The sequence below is a fragment of the Lactuca virosa genome, chromosome 8 (assembly GCF_052849685.1).
Source record: "Lactuca virosa cultivar CGN04683 chromosome 8, Lactuca_virosa_CGN04683_v6, whole genome shotgun sequence".
Classification (NCBI taxonomy): Eukaryota; Viridiplantae; Streptophyta; class Magnoliopsida; order Asterales; family Asteraceae; genus Lactuca; species Lactuca virosa.
Window position 1 is genome coordinate 152,137,242 of NC_136433.1, and position 14,494 is coordinate 152,151,735.

The 14,494-nt window shown below is 30.1% G+C and overlaps 2 protein-coding genes across 3 annotated transcripts; both read right to left on the reverse strand.

The window, feature by feature from the left end:
- Nucleotides 1-1,282: 1,282 nt before the first annotated feature.
- Nucleotides 1,283-3,795, reverse strand: LOC145134437 (uncharacterized). 2 transcript variants are annotated; one of them, XM_079069285.1, is made up of 3 exons: nucleotides 3,405-3,795; nucleotides 1,823-3,046; nucleotides 1,283-1,606 (listed from the first exon to the last, which is right to left on the reverse strand). In XM_079069285.1, the coding sequence occupies exons 2-3, from the start codon at nucleotides 2,987-2,989 to the stop codon at nucleotides 1,583-1,585; spliced, it is 1,191 nt and encodes a 396-aa protein (XP_078925411.1). In that variant the 5' UTR covers nucleotides 2,990-3,046; nucleotides 3,405-3,795; the 3' UTR covers nucleotides 1,283-1,582. The 2 variants fall into 2 exon arrangements, with proteins under 2 accessions (XP_078925411.1, XP_078925412.1); XM_079069286.1 differs by lacking the exon at nucleotides 3,405-3,795 and adding an exon at nucleotides 3,118-3,364.
- Nucleotides 3,796-7,737: 3,942 nt separating this feature from the next.
- LOC145130967 (inactive protein RESTRICTED TEV MOVEMENT 1-like) lies at nucleotides 7,738-8,946 on the reverse strand. The gene is made up of 2 exons (XM_079065714.1): nucleotides 8,755-8,946; nucleotides 7,738-8,046 (listed from the first exon to the last, which is right to left on the reverse strand). The coding sequence occupies exons 1-2, from the start codon at nucleotides 8,944-8,946 to the stop codon at nucleotides 7,738-7,740; spliced, it is 501 nt and encodes a 166-aa protein (XP_078921840.1).
- Between the last annotated feature and the right edge of the window lie 5,548 nt (nucleotides 8,947-14,494).

The following is a 14,494-nucleotide window of genomic DNA, read 5'->3' on the forward strand; positions in this document are numbered from 1 at the left end:
AATAAATAATCATTAATTAAAAACATAACGTAACAATTATAAAACCCTCGTAATTAGAAAACCTCAATAAAAACAGTCGATTACAGATAAGATTTACTATAAAATTTGAAAAAACCTCTCTTATTCAACTATATTAGGTTAATAGTTAGTAGATAACAATAAATGATCAACAAATAACACTCGTAAATGGAAAATATACAGAATATAATTCAAAAAAACCTCGACAAAAACACTTGATCACTGTAAAAATTAAGTATTATCAACTTAAAATCATTCATTAACTGTTTTTATCTCAAAAATTGATAACGAAATGTCAAATACGAGTGTAAACTTCATTTATGATTGTTGTAAGTTCACAAAAAAGATCACGAAATGCATCAATTTTTATATTGATCTGAAGCATTTGTTTTTGCAAAATCAGTCATTGACGACATTTTTTACTTTATCAAGCTTTTTCTGTTCGATTCAACAATTATAGATGAAGATTTAGGGTTTTCAAATGTATATAAATACTAAATACAAGTACATATATTTTTAAAAATATATTTATATTAGTAAAAATATTTTTATACATTTAAAAATGTGTGTATAAAATATTTTTATACATTTAAAAATGTATTAAAATGTATTAAAATGTATAAAATATTTTTATACATTTAAAAATGTATGTATAAAATATTTTTATACAATTAAAAATGTAATAATAATAATAATAATAATAATAATAATAATAATAATAACAACAATCAATGTAAGGGTAAATCCGAACATTTTTGAAAAATTTAAGGGTAAATTCAAACATTTTTGAAAATTCAAGGGCTTTAATGGCATTAGGTAACCGGTAGGTTACCTGGAAACCGGCTACAAGGGTAAAAATGAACAAATTAAACAAAACTTCGGGCTTTACTGGACATAAAACACGTCCAAGGGTAAAACCGACATTTTTGTGAAAACTTAAGGGCTTTTATGTTATTTTCCCTTTCAAATATCATAAGTAAAGATTAAAAAGAACAAACAACATAGAATCTACCTACCCTTTTCCACATACAACAAAATCAGAATCACAACTTTTTCTTTGTTTTCTTTCTTTTTTACTTCTTTTTCTTTATCTTTGCCTCCCTTTTTATCCCCAAAAAACCATGAGAACATCGTGTAAAGGTTGGTTGGAAGTCACTAATATAGGTGCCAATCAAATCATATGAAAACAAACTAATCTGAATTGTAATTTATTTACAACAGTCAAACCCACGATAGAAAAATAAAATAAATAAATAATACCAACTATAAAAATTATACTTCAAGTATCTTAAACAGAATCAACAATTACACTGCAAGAATTCATTTAGTGTTATCTCAAAATACAATTCCACCACTATCGAGTCAACTTTCACTGCAACTGCGACTTCAAAAATACAGTATGATATGTACAAGTATATATGCCATAGGTACAAACAAATCTAAAAAGCCACCAACCAATCAAATCACAAGAACCACTCTCACTTTACACACCAAACCTCGTAGTTAGAAACATAAACACTTACATGGTAATGGTAGCAGCAATTAGGAAGATTGTTAAATCACATTACAGCCAAAAGTGCAGCATTGCCTGTGCATATATATATATATATATATATATATATATATATATATATATATATATATATATATATATTTCAACAAAAACATACTTATTAGTTATTCCCAATAAAGACCAAAATTACAAGAGAAATCTTTTAGGGACCAAAAATGTAATTAACTCAAATTTCCCATCAACCAAACACACACAAGTGAAAGTGAAAGTGAAAGTGAAAGATAATAATACCTCTGAAAGTTGAAGCATTTGCAAGTCATAGCTCTGAGACAATTTTTCATTTTTCTTGTTTCCATTTCTGATCTCAAATTGTATCGAATCCAATTTCTGATTTATCTCATTTAACAATCTCAACACTTCTTCTTTTCCTGTAATCCCAATTTGTTCATCTTCTATATCATCCTCTCTTCTTTCCATTCTTCTCTTCACTTGTTGAGATGACCCTTCAACTGGAAAATCAATCGCCATGTGGCAATCCACAACAATATTCTCTCTAGGCAAAAATACCTCCTTTTCTTTCTGTTTCAAAAGTAGCATTTTTTCGTATGATTTTATAGCCTCTTCAGGAAAAATCAAAACTTTTTCCAACTTATTTTCACTTTCCAAGATCAATTTCCCATTATCTTCCACCTCATTAATTTCAGGTACTTCAAAAACATCATGCACACTTAAAGAACAAGTATCCGAAGGCATCTCATCGTTTTCCAACTTTTTGACACTTTGATTTTCATCTAATTCATTTATTTGAGGAAACCCAGATGAAGATTTTGAAGATTTGATCCTTAAATTCACATATTCATCATCTGCCATCTCTTCAACTATCTTATCCAACTTTCGAATCTGATCCCAATAACTTTGTTTCTCTAAATCAAGACTTTCATCTTCCCCTACATTTTCATCCAATGTTCTTGAATTTATATCAGAATCTGGACTTATGGATCGATTTTTTTTCAAATAAGCAAGTCTCAGAAGTTTTGGGGGTGCAGAGTTTCTTCTCAAAAGACTTTCATGGCTTGTTTCATTGGCTCCAATATCTTCAAACCCTAAGCTTGCTAGCTTGTATCTGTAGGCTTGAAGTTGACAATCTAATGAAGCAATTTCCATTTCTTTTTGGTGAATTTGTTCTTCGAATATTTCAATGGATTCCTCTGCGTGACACATTTTTTCTTCTGCTAATCTTTTGTAGTGCTCGGACTCCATTTTTACAGAAGCTTTTTCTCCTTGAAGACGAAGAATCATTGCTAATGCTTCACTAGCTGCTGAAGAAGAGGCTTCTCTTTCTACATCTAATTCATTGTAAAGTTTTTGAAGGAGTTGTTGTTGAGCACGAAGAGTTTCTTTTAAAGATTTGCCAGTTTCTTCTATTCCCATTATTGAATCTGTGTTGTTTTCTGTCATTTTAAGATTGATATTCACTATCCCATAACATCAAGCCTCTAATATATACCAAAGATTCTGCAAAATAAGCATGAAAGGTTTATATTATTAGTATAAATATGGGTAGTTGAAGAACTTGAAAGATTTACCATTATCATTTTTAAGGTTTCTTGTGATTTAATATGGAATATAGATGCGGATTTAAGCCCTTCTTTAGAAAAGTCGACTTGAAAGTGTTTTGGACTGAAAATTAGGAACCTCGAACAGCCCAGGTCCAAGAACATAATTATTAATTAAAGATAATGAAAAAACAACTCAAGAACAACGCCAAAAGGCAAAATATATTTTACCCAAACATGAGAAAGGAGAAGAACAGATGCAAAAACTTCTCACAGACACTTCCACAAACAGTTTGTATGCATTCGAAATAGTTTACCTTTGCACGTCAAAGAACATCCAAATGTAAAATCCACGCAAACACTTCGCTGATCGGAAAGCCACAGCGACTCATCAACGTCCAATACTTCAAATTTGAAAATGAATCAGTAGATGTTCAGATAAGAACCCTGGGGAAGATTCGATCATGGAATCCGATCAAAATTGTAAAGAAGAAACCGATTCTAGTAAACTGTATACAAAAAGAAAAAGAAAAAGAAGGTGAATCACAAGATTAATCCCACAAATCGATGCGTCTCGTAACTGTTTGCTGTTTTGTCTTATCGAAACGAGAAACAGATACCGATTTTGGGGTTTAGGTTGTTTGGATGAATAAATTTGTTTGTTAGTCTCAAAGCCTAACTATATGGGTGTTCAATACGACTTTTGAACTGTAGTCATAATTGAAGTACATATAAATACATATTTAAGCATTATATTCATATTTATTATGGCTATAATCGCTTTAATTAAGTTTAATATTTTCAAACATGCCGCTTTTTGAATTTTAACATCATGAAATCTAATAATACCAGATAAAATAATTAATATTAGTCGGTAGGATTTAATTGTATGATTATGATGGTCAGACCTCTTAACATTTTCTTAAAATAACTTATATTAATCGATCGTGAAACTTGGTTGATGTTCTTTTATAATGTATTTAAAATACAATTTATTTGATTTTATGACACATGGGGCCACATTAATGAAAAGGTGGCAGAAGAAAATAAAATAAAGGATTTAAGAAGTCGTTGGATCCCATATTTCCCGGCCGTTCTGCTTAAATATGATCATATGCTTTTTCTTTCACAGTTCACACCTCCAACATAATGATCCTTTAAGCAGAAAGATCTTTTGAAATAAATGTGAGATTTATTTATAATATATAATTCTTCGAAAAATATATGTTCCTTTTCGAAAATTTGCTTTAAAGTTCAAATTAAAGGTAAGATTTTGACGAGTGAACTATTTTTACATGCTAAATCATTGTTTTTACTTTTTATATTGGGGTTTTGTATAAGTATCCCCTTCCTATTCCAATTCCACCCTCCTTGATTTGACTTTTTGTCTTTTATTGTTTTTTTTTTGTTTTTTTCCTATTTTGTTTTTAAGTCTTTATTATTATTATTATTATTATTATTATTATTATTATTATATTTTGATTATTATTATTATTATTATAAATTTCACACAAAATTTTAACATTCGGAAGACATTATAAATTCAAACGGCTATATAAAATCGGTTTTTAAATATTTTTTATATATTTTTTAATTACGGACAAAAAAGTCGTTCGAATTTTATAATGTCGTGCGAATTTATAATGTTTACCGAATTTTAAAATGTCATCCGAATTTAATAGTAATAATATTAAAATATAAAATAAAAGGAAAAAAATCAAAAACAAAAAGGAAAAAAATAATAATAATGTCAAATCAAAAGTAAAAAATTGATTTGATTGATGTTAGGGGGGTAAAATTGGTTAAGGGGGTACTTATAGCACAACCCTTATTTTATACTAGTTTTAAGATTTATTACCCTTATTAATTCACAGAGCCCATTTGCTTCCAAGTAAAATCCATTTTCAACAAATAGGGTTTCAGCAAACACGAAGTTGCTTTCGGCTGGAAAAATCCTATTTTTTGTATCCTGAGTGTTGAGGGGCTTAATAGCTCGATCAAACCGGAGATGTGAACGACGGCAGCGGAAACGCAGACAGAGAAGAAAGAAGAGGAGGTGAACTAAGTCAAAACTCAATAGCCAATCAAATCATTGCAGCCCTTTCTCTCTCTTCTCGCTTAGCCGGTAGTGACAATCCCTTAGCGAACCTCCTGGCGAGGGCCAAGGGGCGGTGTACAGCGACTGTAGTGAGCCATAGCGAGGGTCGCGTAGCGCACGACTCCGTCCAGCCTAAGTAGGAGAAGATGATTATTATTTAAATGCTAAACTATTTAATACAATAATTTGATAATAATACCCCAACACAAATTTTAAAAAATCTTAAGTCCATATATAATACATTAATACTAGAATTGATTCAATGGCAATCTATTTGAATAGTAATCTATTTAATATGCTTGTCGTTGTTTAAGTTTTTTCATATAAAAAAATTTAACTTCTATCATTGGTTAGGCTTCATTGGCGATTAATTTGTCTTCTGTGCTAGTTTTATTTTACTTTTCTTTGATTGCATTGTGACTCTTTTTAGCCCTTTTTCTGATATAAATTCTTCAGTCAATCAACTAAAACATCAATGAGTTAAAAATTAAATATCTTATTATGTAATAGATTACATATAAAAATATTCATATCACTTTTTAGAACAATGTATTTTTCGTTGCTTACATTTTATAAAGATGCATTGTATTTATCAATAAATTCTAATATTTATAGTTAACCAATATTAACCGATAACTATAATCATAACTGACTTAACCATTAACCAAAAGCAATTTTAACCACCATCCACTGCTTAAGAAATGTCTTAACCGAATGCTTAGGTTATGATTCGATTTCGGCTATTAACCACCTCAAACCATCCCATACACACCCCTATGCCATATGGTCGTACAAGCAATCATTGACAAAGTAATCACATACTAGAAGTTTGTGTGCAGCGTTACAGTTCGTATTTATTGATGTTCTAGTCTTCTTGATGACAGTTGATTTTAGCTTCTTGAGCTAACATGATGATTGTCCTTTTAAGGAATGTATGCAAAACATATCATTATCATCTGAAGATGAATATGAATATGAAAAATAGTTCATCTTTTAGTTGTGTTTGTCTAGGATGTTTAGAAATGTAAAATTGTCTTGATTCGAGAACAATATTCGGTGACAGATGAATCTCCCATGACAATGTTGCGGAACTCATTGTCGAGTCCAATCACTTTAGCATCCTTGTTGTCCCAGAAAAGGTCATCAATGCTCTTCCAAATATGGCTTGTGATTGCACTCTTCTTTAAGATCATTTGAAGTAACTGTTGTGATAGGGTTCATAGATCCAAGAACTGACAATAAAAGTTGATTTGAGTCTGTTTCATATGTTTGTCATTAGCAATCACACGGTGGTCACACGCCCCATATCCAATGCAATGCAATGCAATGAGTATTGAACAATTCACGCCAGACATCATAGTTCGACCGTTCAAGATCAAGTGTTAATGGGGCGGCTGATTTGATATTAGTAATCTCATACGGTTTTTTGATAGGAGCAACTATTGATGGATAATGAAGAGAAAGAAGGTAGAAGAAGACAAGAGGAATCATATTGTCAATAGAAAGGAACCAAATGAAAGGGATGATCAACGGCTAGCTAGGGTTGGAGCCAATGCTCTGATACCATGTTACAAGATATTTTCCCATAATCAGGATTTGCACTATACTTAGAAATATATACAAAATAGCAAGGTCATGGGCCAATTCATACCAAAAATATACATGGGCTAACTAATAACAACATACAAATATAATTAAATACAAGAGACGGCTAATATGAGCAATGTTAGAAAATAAGGTAGAAATAGAATTGGTAATCACTAGATTCTTCAATGACCGTGTTGGTTCACTTTCCGAATTAATATTTTTCCTCTATGTTTGGGTTACGAAAAAATCGCATTGGATAATCCTTAAATGAACAATCAAGAATCTAGGCACAAAAAATTGATCAAGAACAAGAGAGAATACGGTGCGTGTAATTTTCATATGTTTCAAAAAGAACCAGGAATTAGATAATACATGATTCTAACCCCATAAAGGGGTGCGCCCCCCTTGGTCACCACTCTTTTGGTAGCAGACTAATACAAGTGTGTACTCTGCACCTCCAACCTTGTATTAAAACTAACATATAAACCCCTATGAAACATATATAAATCTCATTACATAAAATGAACCGGTGATAGTAACATCACCAAAAAGTAAAACATAATCTAAATCAGCGTATCGAATCAAGAACCGGTATACATTGTGCCTCCATTGTTATACCCCAACTCATTCATCAATATCATCTGACTTGTGGTATGAGAATACACCCACATCCACAAAATCAACATAGTTCACCCTTTCATCCATATAACACCTTCTAGGACACTTGGTGAACATTCCACCACACACAATATTTGTAATTTTGTCTTGAAAATATGATCACATAAACCTGTTTTAATGTTTTCAATACATGATTTTGACTCAACAAAGGTGAACCAAATCAGTAAAACTCAAAAAAGACGATCATTATATATCATCCAAAAAGATAGTCATTATATATCATCCAAACAAACAAAGTGTTAAAATTCTTTATAACATTAATGTATAAATACTTTGAGTTTGAGCTATCATTTTTCAGTTTTGACTTCAGCAAGAGACTCAATGGGCTTGTTGTTGAGTTCAGCAAGAGACTGGATGGGCTTGACGTAGACTCCAATAGCATACACTAAACCATACCAAACGGTTCCATAAAAACCTGCAAAAGAGGACCTCGTTCCAAGTTTATAGTTGAATTCGCCTTCTGTAGATGTGGATGTCTGTCCAAAGGGTCCATATTTACGTTTGTTTGTGCCAAACACAATAGAAGTCAATCGATCATCATCATTATAGCGACCACTTACAGAAGTTAAATACTCAGACGGATAATCAAATGTCACCTATATTGTTCAATGCAAATAAAACTGGAACACTTAAAAGAAGTTAAATGTGGAGCTAGCAAGATAGTATGTACCACCTTAATTATATGTGGTATATTTTATAAATAGAGAATGTAAATTTAGAAAAACAGTCATTCAAAGTCGTATGATAACGATAATTAGATTCTTGTAACAAGGCAAGTAACATTTAAATGAGCAAATAACTTTAGATTCTTGTAACAAGGCAAGATTCTTATGAAAAAAACTTTTTATGTACTTGTATGCATCCATGTGCACACAAAGACATGCATATTTTACACAAATACACAAATACAAATAAAGAACTTTGATACAACAGAATATAATAACTAGTTTATTCATCCAAACAAACATATAGTTAGGCTTTGAGACTAACAAACAAATTTATTCATCCAAACAACCTAAACCCCAAAATCGGTATCTGTTTCTCGTTTCGATAAGACAAAATATATATATATATATATATATATATATATATATATATATAATAACTAGTTACAAAATATATTTTTTTGAACAGCAATGAGTTACAAAATAATGATGTTATAACTTATAACATTCATGTTTACACTAAAACTGTATGATGAAGTAATCTCTTTGAAAGATGTTTTACGACAATCAAATACTTGAAAGTAACTGGAAGCATTTAGCATTTGAAACAAGTAAAGAATTGAAAACAATCGTACTTACTGCATCAAATCCCACGCGACAGTCTTGTCCATATTTTTTTGAATGCCGCACGCCACCATTTTGAACGTATGTGAACTGGATCGAACAGATCCTGTCGCTGTCATATGAAATTAATATTTGCACAATTTCACTCATCCCACTTTCCTCCCAATTATTTCCTGATCGCAATGGTCGTGGACCCAATTTCATCATTGTTTCCAATTTGTCAGTGGGGGAAAGCTACTTCAAATATGTATGTCAAAACAATAAGGAACCAAACAACCTGCACACAAATATATATATATATATATATATATATATATATATATATATATATATATATATATATATATATATATATATGGAAAAAGTTCAATAGAGAACCATAATTATTATTCTTCAAGGAACCAAATCTTTTTTTCAATTTCTAGAGCTTATTCTTTATCGAAAAAAAAATCTAAAAATATCTAAATTCATATATTAAATTGTGAATGTGAAAAATATTTTTCGGATTCACCGTGTTAATCCGGATTCACATTGTGAATTTTCAAAGATTCACATTGTGAATTTTCAAAGATTCACATTGTGAATTTGACGTAAAAAAAAAATCGAATTTGATATCATTGGAAAAAGGATAAAAAGTTATGAATTTCTGTATTTTTAGTTTTTTTTTTTATAAAAAATAAGTTCTAAAAGTTGAAAAAAAGATTGGTTCCTTGGTCAATTATGGTTCTCTATTGAACCTCACCATATATATATATATATATATATATATATATATATATATATATATATATATATATAGTGCATAAACTTTATATATATATATATATATATATATATATATATATATATAGTGCATAAACTTATCGGAAGCTTAGGGAACGTAAGGGAATTGAAACGGTGCTTGGTTAAGAATATTGGGAGTCACGCTCCACGCATATTATAAAAAGAAAAACCCCTTTATTTTATTTTTGTTTTTTCCTAACATCAACCGAATTTTATAAAAATTTACCAAGCAAAGCTATGCCGTAAATAAAAAAGAAAAAAATAATAATAACACTTGATTATTTGAAAGATGGGAAAATGATTCATGACGGTTACAAACTCTTGATTTTGTTCGGGTTTAGTTATTTTTTTTATTTTTATTTTCTTTACATCATATACTATCAAATTTGTTGAAGTTATCATATTTATTTTTATGACCAATTGCAAGTTACAAAGGTAATATATGAACAGTTTCTACTAGTTAAATAATAATATATAATATACAAAAAAATGTATTGAATGTGAACAAAAAATCATTTCATAACCAATATTTGTGTGATAATTTTTTTTGGGCCAATTTTTTTCAAAACCAATATCACCACATCACCCATAGTGCATTGTCTAAGTCAATCCCATCATGATAAAAAAAAATACGTTTTTTGTACTGTGCATATATGCACATTTATGGTTTTCATCAGATTTTTTTTATATTGTTTAACCTACAACTGCCTAGGCGGTGTTTGTTAAGTTATTTTTTGACAGATCAATATTTCATAATACACTTGTAATGTTGGTTTTTGTTATTCTGATTCAACCAAGAACCAAACAAATTCAACCAAGAACCAAACAAAATAACCTTACAACCGATATATCCAAACGTAATTTGGTTTGGTTTCTGTTAATATTTTAGAAGTAAAGAAAAATAAAAAAAAACTGATTAAACCGAATTGAATAAACTGATAATCAATTAAACGGATGAATAAAACTCATACATACAATGATAACCTAGTCTAATAATTAGACTTGTCAATCGAGCAAGATTTGATCCTTATTCGTTCGAAACCCGTAAGAAGTTTACGGGTTTTGATTTTAATTTTCGCTTCGTTATTTGTTTACAACCATAAACGTTTACCATTTTATTAAATGGGTTGGATATAGATCATTGTCGATTTGACTCATTTATAACCCGCCCTATATATATATATATATATATATATATATATATATATATATATATATATATATATATATATATATATATATATATATAACACCAAAGTATACAACTCTATGTCTAAGTAAAATGTAATTCTTATTGTATTGGATTTGGAGTATTAAGTAATGTATATACTCTATATTATTTAAGTAGACATTTTATCTTTTTGATAAATATTACTTTGTGGCACACATCAAAATTGTGGAATTATAATATTGAAAAAAGTTCGGGTTAATGAGTCGGGTATTAGTTGATTCGGTGGATACAAGTATGGATTCGATTATTTAAAACCCTGAGGGTTATTGGGGCGGGGCTGGTCATATTTTTAAATTTTTTAAAGAATTTGGTTCAATGATGATTCGCTCCAAAGCTATCTCATTGACAGGTCTACTAACAACAAGAAGATGACCCCCTTTAATAATTTGCTACCCTTTTTAGTTTATTTCTGTATGATAAAATAAATTAGAGCAAAAATTAAAAAAGTTTGTATTCTTTTATGATTTATGTGTTAAACGAACCATTTAATTCTAAACTATGAAATAAGAAAAACAGATAAAAACTATAAATGTATGTATATGAAAACCACAAAAAAAATCGTTTTTTTCGTTATAGTGTGATTGATTTAGACGATGGGCTAGGGGTAACGGGTGTTGGTTTTGAAATATGCTGGTCGGAAAAAATTTTCTCAAGTTCTCATGTAATTATCGGTTATGATTTTTTTTTTGTCTTTACATTTGGTCCCTTCTTTTTGTACATTATATACCCTTTAACTTGTTGAAATTGTTCGCATATTACCCTTGTAACCTGCATCATACATTTGCAATGGTAAAATGTGAACAACTTCAACAAGTTGGATGGGTATATAATGTGCAAAAAGAAGGGACCAAATGTAAGAGTTTGAACTCATATTTTTTTGTTCATTATTGTTTGAACATAATCTTATTCACTTGCCCTAATATATATATATATATATATATATATATATATATATATATATATATATATATATATATATATATATATATATATATATATATATATGTGTGTGTGTGTGTGTGTGCGCGCGCGCGCGCGCAAAACATAGAACATATTTTCAGGAACAAAATCTTCTTTAGCATGGATAGCCCCATTGATATCTCTTTTAAAAATAAATGTGATCGTTTTATTAAACACATCTCTTAAGACGATGTGACATCCCTATTTTCAGGAACAAAAGAAAAAAGAAACTTTTCTTAATGCTTTTAAAATCATAATATCTTTGTTTGCAAAAAATCTCAATGTATTAAAACATTTTGAGTACAGATGATTGTTTCAATATATTAAAACCCTAAGTTTGTCATCATAAATACGCAACATAAGTTACAACGTAAAGACCTAATGTTCATGATTACTCTTGCATGCCTTTTCTTCAATCATTCAACATCATATTCAAGTCTCTAACAGTATTAACACTGCTACTTGTGATGCATATAAATTGAGTGAGTTAGGTTGAGAAGCCTGATGAGATACACAGAATTTTCAATCACACAGTATTATTCATGATAATAATTCATAATTAAAAAACCTGCAAAACAAACTGTTACCAAGCACTATATAATTCAACGAAGATATTTATAAAAAATATATCTTCCATACCCTGCCCAGTTGATTCTCACGAATCCTTATCATCGATCATCTGGGAAAATCACCTTACCTGACGAATCATTTAAAACAAAATTTTGACTACATAGTTAGGGGATTCGTTGGCCAGTGTGAGTAATAAAAGGCAACCCTGAGGGGGGATGGACTACAAAGAATGAACACACAATCCTTTCTCATGGATAATATGATTCATTAACACTTACAGGTAGCGAGCATGCTAGTGTTCCACCAGACTGTCTAGAATGGTTAGTGGTCGTCATCTTACTCCGGCAGATGAGTCGTACGAAACCTGCACTCGGGCTCGTGATAGTGGCACGGAAACAAAACTCTACTCTCTGTTCCAATCTCACACACACCCCAAAAATCTCGCACTACCCAATATCCAAGTTATTAGATAACTCTAGTATGTAACATGTACCCTGACACGTGATAGCGCCATAGAACATAGCTCTACTCTTCGTTCCAATCTCACATACACCCATTGTATGATTACTACTTATTTATTCAACTTACTTTGAACTAAGCATCCTTTATAAGTCTTACTTTATCACTAGATGAGATTATGATGCATGTAATTAACTATTGGAAAATTGGTGTTAACCAATTTATAAAAATGGGGTTTCCCCATTTTTGAACACGTCCGAAATAGATTTAAGATGAATGAAAATTTAATCCTTAAAGTAAGGATGTTGGAAGAATTAAATAAAAGAGTTTAATGGGTGGAAGAAAGAAAAGAAAAGTTCAGGGACCTTTCTTGCAAATATTTCTTTCTTTCGTAACTGAAATTATAATTAATATTGCAGTTTAATTACATATTAATCTTGTGATTAATAGAGGTGTTTAAATGGGAGGTTATAGAATGTGTAGTATACATATCACTACTCTAGAGCCATTTGAAGATCCAAAATATTGGAACAAACTCTCTTCTTCCCCACTTCATCTTCTTTTTTTCTAGCTACATTGAATGTTAATACATAAAAAGTGAACCTCTAGCAATCCGAGCCAAACCAAGATCCGAAGTCAATCCTCAGTCTGAGATGTGAAGAATTCTGAAATCAATCACTGTTCCGAGATGAAAACATTTCCAAAGTTAATCTTTTGATGTGATCGAGTCTGTACAAGCATTAAATGCTTTTTGTTTTTTTGTTGATTGAACAGTTCTCAGGACCAAATCAGTAAATCTTTTAAGTGTCAAATTTGTCAAACACTTAGTATTATCTAGTCCATAGAATGTTCTCGGTTTGTACTGTGTCTCTCATTTACTATTTAAGGAGATGATGTTTCATGGTTTGAAAGCAAGAAATAAAATTATTCTCTTCACATCAATTTAAAACTCTCTTGCAAGTCAAATCACATTCACTTACATTCTACTTGTTCTTAAATTGTCTTTACTTTTCTCATACTCATTTTACTTTACTTAAATATTTTGTTGAACACTTTGTTGAATATCATCTTCAAGTCTTGCCTGGTTTACCAAACTTCACTGGGCCAATATATTAGCAACAGACATTGATCTTAAAAGTTAATTCAATGTTTGAGTTTTTAAACCTTGTCCGCGCACTGAATTTTGGAACTCACGTTGAAGGTATAATGTATCCTGGGAAACAAACATTCGGTAGCGGGCGAATTTGTTTTAAGGACAATGTGTTAAACACATGCCTCAATTTTTCTGTTTTCTTGTTTGCTTTCGTATATTTTCGTAATATTTTTCCTACATTAACTTCTAAAACCTTTTACCTGTTTTATGAAATACTTTCCACCCTTAAGTATTCGCTATACCTTAAACCTTTTTAAGTAATAATGCTTGTAATATGACTGTCACGTTGTATAACCAAAAATACTTTTAGCACTTTTTTAATTATATCTGGATTGCACATAATGTTATATAGTATTTAAAGTTAACATGTATCATATATAAATTATATTATCAACATAGAATACAAATAACAAACTTTCAATATATATTTAATTCTTTAAGTATTCAATACTTATATTCAATCATGCTCATGAAAGTAACTATGTACTCACTTGATTAAGGTGGAAGATCCACGAGAAAGTTAGCTCATCGACTAACACTTCAGCTTTTCCCCTTTTAAACGACATAAATATGAATATTACTACACTTTAGTATTTGTT